The 10,080-nt window shown below is 45.5% G+C and overlaps 1 protein-coding gene across 4 annotated transcripts; it reads right to left on the reverse strand.

Moving 5' to 3' along the window:
- Positions 1-556: 556 nt before the first annotated feature.
- On the reverse strand, positions 557-3,445 carry LOC146259551 (ORM1-like protein 3). 4 transcript variants are annotated; one of them, XM_084670089.1, is made up of 4 exons: positions 3,306-3,445; positions 2,396-2,624; positions 1,826-1,977; positions 557-1,007 (listed from the first exon to the last, which is right to left on the reverse strand). In XM_084670089.1, the coding sequence occupies exons 2-4, from the start codon at positions 2,567-2,569 to the stop codon at positions 872-874; spliced, it is 462 nt and encodes a 153-aa protein (XP_084526215.1). In that variant the 5' UTR covers positions 2,570-2,624; positions 3,306-3,445; the 3' UTR covers positions 557-871. The 4 variants fall into 4 exon arrangements, with proteins under 4 accessions (XP_084526215.1, XP_084526217.1, XP_084526216.1 ...); XM_084670091.1 differs by having other exon boundaries at positions 2,396-2,619; positions 3,306-3,398; XM_084670090.1 differs by lacking the exon at positions 3,306-3,445 and adding an exon at positions 3,175-3,299.
- Positions 3,446-10,080: the final 6,635 nt, after the last annotated feature.

Genomic DNA, 10,080 nt, shown 5'->3' on the forward strand with positions numbered 1-10,080 from the left:
AAACTGAAATGCAAATATAGTAACTGAGAGCCGCTGATGGAATGAGCTTTAAGGGAGTGAGCATGCCTACTCACTAGATTACTGCCTTGGCTTAGAACAGGAAGTTTGCTCTGGCACAAAATATGGGACAAGGAGACCCAAATATGGAAGCGGTCACATAAAACAAGCATTCTTATACCTTCCCATGCTTAGACGTTGAATGGTTGGAGCTAAATATACAATACAACATAAGCTCTGCGGCCTGTTCAGCCTCACTGCTGCCCTGTGACGGTTCACAGCTGTCAAAGGCTGTCCTCCTGTCTGGCTACTGTGTGTCTGCTTTCATCTGACCTGGCTGAGGCAGGACGACAGGGCCAACCAAGCTCCAGCTGGGGGAAGACGCAACAGAAGATTGACTATGTGAGTTTAAATGTGTTAGTTCCATCTTACATTCTGACTAAATAGCTCTATTATTCTCTCCTCTACTGGGTTGATCAGAGTTCTAGTGTGTGTGTCCCCCCGCCCCCCCCCCCCCCCCCCCCCCCCCCCAAAAAAAAGAATCAAAAGAATCAAACACTTCTTATTTCTGGAGGCTTCTTTTTCAATGTTCCTGGAGAACGAAGAAGTACAAATACACCGCCACGGCAACGTGTGCTTAGGGAGCTACATTGTGGGAAGCCAGCCCAGCAATTGTCCAGAGTGTATTCTGTCTGTTTCCTGTATATGCTATCCCTCTATCCCCGGTGGTCTTCATCTGGAGGCCTGCTTAGCAGCCTGGAGACCCAGAGCAGCAAGATCCAAACAGGCTCCAAGCCAAAGCTGGGGCGTGGCGGCGCTCTGTGGTGCTGGTCTGCGGGGACTCGGGAGGAACGCGATGTCCTCCTGCGCCCCGTTAATACTTATTGATGCCGAAGATGCGGACGCCGTGAAGCTGGGGGAGTTTGGGGATGAGCACGGTGAGGAGGGACACGGTGTTGACCACGAAGTGGACCCGGTCGTATTTGGTGTAGAAGCTGGTGAGGATGTATCTGGAAGGGGAGGGAGAAAGAGAGAAGAACAGGGAGAGGGTGGGTTAGAGAGAGACAAGCAGAGTGACAATGACCCGCTGCTATGAAGCAAGCTTGAATACATAATCTAAAATGTACCAGGAGTGGAAATGTACATTTTATAACATGCGACTGCGATTGCTAACTAATCGTGAAATGGGCTGCATAATATCAGTTCATCTCTATCTGTAAAAACTCACATCTCATTTTAAACGTTTCGAAAAAGAAACTGTCATGCAAAATGTTTGTCCACTTGATGCCTGATGTCAACAAATCCATTAGGGTTCATTGACTAAGTAACAAAACATTAGTTGTAGGTGGTTCTAAATATAAACCTCTCCTGCCATCCCTCACCACAGGAGCCTAGGCAACACACATGCTAGCAGCAGGAAGAGAAGCCAACACAGAAGTCAATAACAACAGAAAATAATTGCCATAATGAGGGTTAACCATGTTAGAATTCCATCAGCACGAGGGTCAGCATCGGAAAGGGGAACTATTGCATCTTGTTTATACACCACCATCTTGCCCAAACACAAAGCTGGTGATGTCACTTCCTTTTTGAATCCTCGCCAACCCTCCTTCCTTCCCTCTGCGAGGTAATGTCATATTCAACCTAATGAGGGAAAAACATGGTTGTCTTGCCTCGGCTGTCAACAAGACAGTTAAGAGAGATCAGTGATTTCTCCAAGGCAGAGAGGAAGGAAGGTTGCATTTGTCCCAACTTGGCAATTCTTCCTGTATCCACTCCCCTGTGGAAATTAAAAGACAATGTACCAGCTCAAGTCTCAGATACTCACAGGACAATAGGGATGATGGTGAGGAACTTGCGTGAGGCTGTGAACTGCAGTCCATAGTCCATCTGCTCCCAGTGAGTGAGGAGACGAGCTTTGCCCTGATCCGGAGTCTCAAACGGGGTTCCTTTCACAGTGTGCAGCAGGAGGTACATGCACTGCAAACAAACACACCCACACACAGCCAGATACGTGAAAGACTCAAGGCTACACTTGGAACAGAGTCTGGATGGCGTGGTCTGGAAAAGGATGGCCTCTAAGACAATCTTGTTTTACTCTGCGACATCAGTAGACGCTGGACTTTCAATGCACCGTACAGTCACCATTAAAAGGGTCTAATCTCGCACAATTCAGCCTCCTGCTATTAATATCTCATGTCGTCTCCTCAACAATAAGAGGATGTGTAGAAAAGACTCTGTTTCCCATCTGCCAAAGTCATTCACTCAATGTCCTCATTCTGTGTAGAACAGTCTACCACCGTTACACTGACCAGGCAATGTCTCCACCTTCTGGTGTGGCCGGTGGGTCAGTGCGGTGGCATGGGTGTCTGGGAGGGGCTAGCAGGGGGCCACTCACCAGGTTGTGTAAGAGGTTGGTGAGGGTCCACACCATGGGCACGCTAGCGAAGGGGATGCTGAGCAGGATAACATGCAGCAAGCCGATGCCCAAGATGTAGGAGAGCCAGATGCCCCTGCTGTTCATCACCCGTGTGTTGGGGTTCACCTCGCTGTGTGCCGTGCCCACATTCATGATGCCAACTTGCACCGCCTCTCCACCGGAGCTCTGGCCAATGAGAATTCCTGTTCTAATAATGTTGGCCATAAAAGATAAGGGGGTGTGAAGACAGGGTCAACTCAACATCATGCAGTCTACCAAAGCAATTTCAAATACTTTTCCAGTTTTTATAGACAAGAAGGGACGTTTCACATCACATTTACATTTTGATAATATAGCAGACCAAAGCAACGTACAATTAGTAATTATAGAAAGTCCCGCTGAATACTTTTAAGTGTTTCATTCTATTGAACAAGTCATGCTCCAATGTGTGCTCTTATATACTCAAAATGGGACAGACACTGCAGTAATCATGCACTAAAGGCGCTGTAAAATGTTCGATTGTTTGATTAAAATATGTAGGCCTGCATACAATTACACTCCAAAAGCAATATGGAGAGTCACGACCAAGTTACCATGGCAAAGTGAAAATAAGATATGAAGCAGGCTAGTTTTCGATACAACAATTGTTAGCTACGAATCAAACAGATATCATGCATGTTTTGATGATGCACGATTGAGTCAATAAATAGGCTGGTAATACATTAAGACTTAAATTATAGGAAGGCTTCAACTCTGACCTTCTCTAGCTACACTAGTCCGTTATCACTGTTTTCCTTGTATCGATGCAATCGTCTAGTCTAGCAGATTGCTACTTTCATAACATTCATTCATGTAGATAACTGCTCTTCGTCAACCATGAAATACTTACCAAATTCGTCTGTTTAGAAGACAGGCATTCAAATGACGCTATTTCACTCCAATCGACTTTTCGTTCGTCTTGCGAACAGCTGGTGACAACACAGCACAGTTCATGACAAAAACGTCATCATTTTCAGACCCCCACATTTCAGAAATGTTTTTTATTCACCGTCTTTACCTCTGATTGGTCGTGTGCACTCACATGGGTATCCTTGGCGAATCCGAGTTTAATGCGTTTAAAACTCGATGAAACGCCCCTTTAAAACGTCATAGCAAGGGAGGGAGGAGAGTTGAAGAGGGCATGAGGAGGATCTATGGCGCTACACAAGTAAATACAAGTGTCAAACATAACTGAACTTGAATAATGAACGCGACTTTATATTTCAGAAGAGTACTTTATACTTCCGAAAAGGAAGTGTGCGGTAAAAGAAGAATTGTGCGGGAATTACGTTTCGCCAGATTTAATTTCCTTTAAATTACATAACATTATGAATGCAAACCTGTGATATTTAAATACCGCAAATTACATTTTCAACAAGTAACTTTAGACTAAACAACTTGGTGAACTACTTTGCTCCAGAGAGGTGTGACATCACACTCCGATCATTTGATGTTATTTCACAAAAGGAGGCCCCTCAGTCCTCCGGGCAAAGGGAAAGTGAAGCTTCTGCTCTCGGCTGCGAAAATGACTGACAAGGTTGATTCTGAAGATTCAAAATCAAAGAACATCAAGAGTGTCATGTTGTAGATCACATGATAAGTCCAAACACAAATTCAGGCCCGTCTCTTCCTTCAGGCAGAGAGGGCCAGCTCAGTTTCATACATCTCCACGGTTACCTGACACCCACAGACTCGGGGTACCACTGTGGTGAGTGGTATTTAACAGCTTTGGCCATCTGACAAGCCATTCTCTCATGGTAGTAGCCTTGGGTGCTACAGCAGTGTTAGCAGTGTAAACCTAGATCTGTCCTCCCATGACAGTACAAAACAATGAGCTCTGAGATCATAGCTGGCTCTTGAAACAAAACTAAATATCTCAGTGTGTAATACTGAATCCAACCAATGGGCGAAAGTTCCTACCGTGGGTAGACAGTAGGATACAATAAAATGATATAATCTTTTAAACAATTATGCACACCACTACATAAGTCATAGTTTTGACAGCATTCTCAGTGAATATTTCTGAAACAAACTCATAGAGATTAATCGGTGGGATATGGATATCTCCATTACCTCAGTATGAACTTGGAAGAATGTCCATATAATAATTTTAATTATTACAACAGTGTAATAACAACATAATAACAATGTAAGAACAGTGTAACAACAGTGTAATCACAGTGTAATAACACATTAACAGTGTAATCACAGTGTAATAACACATTAACAGTGTGACCTCAGTGTGATAAGTGTAAGAACAGTGCAGAGATGGCAAAAGTACACATTCTTCACTCAAGTGGAAGTACAGATACTGTTTAAAAAGACTCTGGTAACAGTTGAAGTGTGGACTACAAATGTTTTCACTCAAGTTAAAGTAAAACAAATATGGCATATACCCTACTTAAGTAAAAAGTTGCCATTACTACAACATGTTTTAGTGTTACGCTGGTAACTGGACTCACATCATGTTAATACAATAATACAAAATACACTATATATAGACAGTAGTGCATTCACCAGGAATCCTTTTTGACACCCACAATTTCAAACATCTCCCTCACACATGACCATGAGTGATCAGGAATGTCTCTATTCTTAGTTATGTCGAAATAGCTAGCTGCCTCATCCAGCACGTTAGCCATTCTGCTTGTTGCCTTCTGCCTTGCTCCATTGATCATGCCACCAAGTAAAGATTAAAACTAACGAGCCTGGTTTGAAAGTGTAAGAAGTAGAAAGTACAGATATTAGTGTAAAAAGGAGGAGTGAAAGTAAAAAGTAAAGTAAATAGTGTCATAGTAAATAAATAGTGAAAAGTAAAGTACTGATACCAGAAAAATCTACTCAAATTCCCATCTCTGTCTACAACAATGATAGAACTGAAGCTTCAATATCTTGCATACTTCCCTTACTATGATCACATTGTTGTTCATATTCTACATTTCAACACAGTTGCTTTAATGCCCTGAGGCCCCTTGCTTCTATCTTTCAAACGTAACATGATTCTGTTAATAGGACTCGTGCTGTAATAAAAGCTTTCAATGACACCATACTTTTCAACCTTTTACTCTGCTCTCGCACCATTGTCTTTCTCTTGCTTTGGGGCATTTTGTCACATGAGACTCTTGTTCCTTAGCAATAAATTGCACTATTAAACATTCAAGGAAAAATTATGTTGTGTCCCACACTGCCAAACGCCAAATGACTGCAGATGATCAGTGATTGGAGGAGTCGCAAAAATAAATACTGAAATTACTGAAAAAACCTTACCTATTGTACCTTTAATTATTAAAGTTATGGTACTTACTGTATAGTACACTAGTATAATTCATAGACGTAAGAATGAGGTAAGGGTCAAGATAGCAAATGTTATGTTATACAATATTGCTGTCTTACTGAAATTACACAATCTCTTCCAAAGATTTAGTGTCGAGAACCCTGTGTAACCACTAGATGTCACCCTATACACATTCCCCTACTGGTCCCAACCCTCAGGGAATCTGCAGACAATGTTAATGTACACCTGCAATGACAACCTCTTGGTAAGGCTACATTTGTGTCAAAGGTTTAGATACTGTAGTTAAAATGCATTGTCCTCTGATTCATTCACATCCCTGGTACAAAAACAAGACTTTCCAATTATCACCATTTAAGTCACAACAGCAGGACACATTACAATATCCAGGGGAATTACCAATTCAGTATTTCACTATTGCTTGTAACCTTAAACCACATACAAGGGATATTGGTTTACATGGGGTTAGGTAGGGTTTGAAGTAACAAGCAAACATACGTGCAGTTTGAAGTTTCAATTGACCAGACCGTCTGTGCCACTGACCAGAGCGGTGGTGCCTCTGACCAGAGCGGCACCACCGCTGACCCCGGCAGGCTGAGGCGAGTGATGGCCTGGCTGGAAGAGGCTGTCGCAGGGAGTCCATTATTGCCCCTGGAGGAAGCTGGGGATTAGAACACCAAAGAATTTCAATAAAAGAAGTGTCTGTTTTGGGGGGACTGGGGGATTGGGCGAGAGGGTGGAGGGAGTCGAGGGGGCATTGAGGGGCTCCCTTATTGTCCCAACGGTGATTGAGAGCGAGAGGAGGGGAGTGGGATGGCATTGTGTTAGCAGGGCCCTCCGAAGTAGCTGGTTATTAGGGGGGGTGGCTGAGGGGGAGGCTGAGAAGGAGGCTGGGGGGGAGGCTGAGGGAGAGGCTGAGGGGGAGGCTGGGGGGGAGGCTGGGGGGAAGGCTGAGGAGACAGCTGAGGGGGAGGCTGGAGGGTGGTTGAGGGGGAGGTTGGGGGGAAGGCTGAGGGGGAGGCTGAGGCTGAGGGAGAGGCTGGGGGAGAGGCTGAGGGGGAGGCTGTTGACTCTTCATCTTGTGTGAACAAAGTCTCTGGCACGTAACCCTCTCCCTCTCTCTCTCTCTCTCTCTCTCTCTCTCGCTCGCTCTCTCTCTCTCTCTCTCTCTCTCTGTCCTGGACCCTCCTTATTTACGAGTGCCATGAATACTGCCCCTCCACTCAGCGACCTCCACCCCCACAGACCTGCACCAACGCTCATTGTGGGGCTTAAGTGCCCTTTAATTAGGCCGGCTCAGTGTCCGGCTGAAGCCAGCCGAGGGTTTGGGCTCTTCCCTGTGGGACAGTGGTCGGCAGTCACACACCAGTAGGACCCTACATAGCAGAGGGATGAAGTGTTTGCTGCTCTAATGAAAAAGGTTTGTTTGGGGGAGTTCTTGTCCTCTTTGTCCCCAGCTTACAAAGTCCCGACAAAGGAGACGATATTATCCAAACCCTCCCATTTCCAGGACACGTTAGTGAACCGGGCTGGAGCGGTGGGATGAGGCAGCAGTGTCACAGCCACCCAGAGCCCTGGACTGGCAGCGTTCCCACCAGCGTTAATGTGGCAGCACACATCATGTGTTTCCTTAGCAGATGGGACGCATTTGAGACTAGACATTGTCATTGTTTTTGGAATGAATCTAGCAATGCAAACAAGCAATCCCAAAACACTATAGTATAACCAGTATGAAGGCTATAAAGGCTTGATGTACACGCACACAAACACACACACACATGCACACACACACTCACACACACACACACTACACAGAGCATTGTCATTGTGATGGAGCACATTTCATTATCATAACAGGGCAAAACACAGAACAAGGCAAGTATGAGAAGGGGAGGCGGGCAGGCCATTGAAAATATGGTGAACTGCCTCTGCAAAATGAGTAATTTCTGGAAACCCCATTGTGTCAAGAGCTTAGAGGGCAAAAGGGTCTGGAAGAAAGAGGCAGAGGAAGGAGAGAAAATGGGTGCGGATGAAATAAACAAAGAGAGAGTGATGGAAAGAGACAGAAAGAAGTAATGAAAGAAAAGAAGTGTGTGAGGGGAGGGGTGGGATTGGGCGTGTTCAGAAACTCTTTCGCTACAGCCCAGTGTGTGTGTAGACGCCCTCCTAATCCTGGTTTTATTGGCTGCCTGTGTCCGGCCACGCTGGTTGGATTGGGTGGGAGGGGCGGGGAAGCCAGGGGACTGAACACATGTCCTCTTTTGTGGTAATACGCTGATCAGGCCTGAGAAAGAGCCAGACCTGGTTCCTGCCTCTATCGGGTCACCGTAGAAACCAACACAGCAGGGGTCTTCTGTGTGGCCCCCCCTTCCTGTACGCATTCTGCTCCAAACACACGGCCCGCTCTCCCTTATAGAAACACACACATTCATTATCCCTCTATGTCTCTCTGTCTCTGTCTCTCTCTCTCTCTCTCTCTCTGTCTCTGTCTCTCTTTCTCTCTCTTTCGCATGCACGCACAACAAATGGAACTCCTGAAAGAGATGCTATAGTTTTAGTCGTCGTTATGACCCCACAAACCAAGGTGATATGGCCCACAGGTTACCTCTGTTGTGCAGGCCTGAACACATCCTCAGAACACCAAGTTAGTAGTACGTTTATTTTGAGACTTCAGAGAACATTCACAATAGGGTCTATTATGGTCAGAGCAAAAATTATAGTGAGGTAATTGGAGGACCATTAACTGAGGAACATCACAAAAATAAGTTCCTTTGAGCTCTGGCGGTTACCTTAAAGATAGGAAACGATCCAAAGGCGTTCCACAGCATACCACTGTCTGGTTCACCTAGCACTAGAACACAACATTTAGGAATTCAGTGATTGTTGGGATACATTGTACATGTCACTGTTTGTCCATACAGGACCTGATCTAACGGAAGGACATTTTGAAAGATCTTCATATGCCACCACCAGAATGTTAACAGTGAAGTCCTGTGATTATCACTGTGGATGTAAAAGATGGGCTCCCAGTTTTGTTCTGCTAAGGTCTGTTAAGGTCATCCTCAGGGTATTAAGAATCTCCACAATACATTTTTGTAGTTGTATTTTGGGGACCATTATAGAATGCCATTGAGAGGTGGCTGTTTGGACTTTTATACATTCTCAAGGCTTATTTTCTGTATGTATGGTACCATCCCCACCCAGTCCTCTCAGGCTGGTGGGAACCATGCGAATTCACACGAACGTCTGTGAAGAACTGTCTGAAACCTCCCAGCCTTCTGAGTCACCGTTCAGGATCCAGTTAGAATGTTCTAGAACCTAGATACCAATCATTCACGTTTCCAGACAATTCCTCAAGCTGTGGCCCTGACCTGGGAAACGTGGTTTCAATGTTGTTGAGATGCAAACCGCAGACCATTCCATCGCCTGCGTTCCTAAATTACGGAGCTGTCACAATCCCCCCGCCTCCGTCCCTGGTTCTGCAAACAGACTCTCGCTGAGTTCCAAACGCTGAGCTCGGCACATTTCTGACGAAGGGTCACAGCGTGCGACAGTATCTGTGATGGGAAACAGCCTTGCCTTGTTGGGAGCGTCTTGACTGGAAGCGGGGAGAGGCATCTGACAGGCCTCTCGCACACATTTCACATGGATGTTGTCGTCTATCTATCCCTGTCACCATCCGAGGATCAGATTTATGTCGCCTCTCAAGCCGGATGATACTATGCTCAGTCACAGCCTGGTAGTCAAGGAACATGACCTCTTTGTTGTGGGGTAATAACGCAGAGGGGAGAAACTGCCGGTGATGTCTGGACAGCAGGGTGGAAGTTCTGGCCTTTGGTTATATCTATAGGTGTAGGTGTGGGTCAGTATCTCAGTAGGTATAAGTCTGTAGCTGGTACTAATGGAAACAAGGCTAAGAATAATCAATTAGGGATCTCTGTTCAAAGAATGAAGTCATTGTTTCACACAACACATGGAGGGAGGGAAGGAGAAAGAGAGAGAGAGAGAGAGAGGGGGGGGAGAGAGGGAGAGAGAGAGAGAGAGAGAGAGGGGAGAGAGGGAGAAAGAGAGAGAGAGAGAGAGAGAGAGAGAGAGAGGGAGAGAGAGAGAGAGAGAGAGAGAGAGAGAGAGAGAGAGAGGGAGCGAGCGAGAGTGAAAGGCCAGTGCCTGTAAGAAGTCTTCTTCACAGTACAGTTCTTCGTTCTCAACTCTTCACTCAAGAAACATAACACAGTCGTATATCACATATATCACTTCACAATCGAACAGTGGTCCCCAAGCTCTCTCCGTGTGGTAGGGTACTCAGCTCTCCCCAGCAAAGTGCACACTCCCA

This window comes from Hypomesus nipponensis, chromosome 13, assembly GCF_054491055.1.
Source record: "Hypomesus nipponensis isolate SF chromosome 13, ASM5449105v1, whole genome shotgun sequence".
Lineage (NCBI taxonomy): Eukaryota > Metazoa > Chordata > Actinopteri > Osmeriformes > Osmeridae > Hypomesus > Hypomesus nipponensis.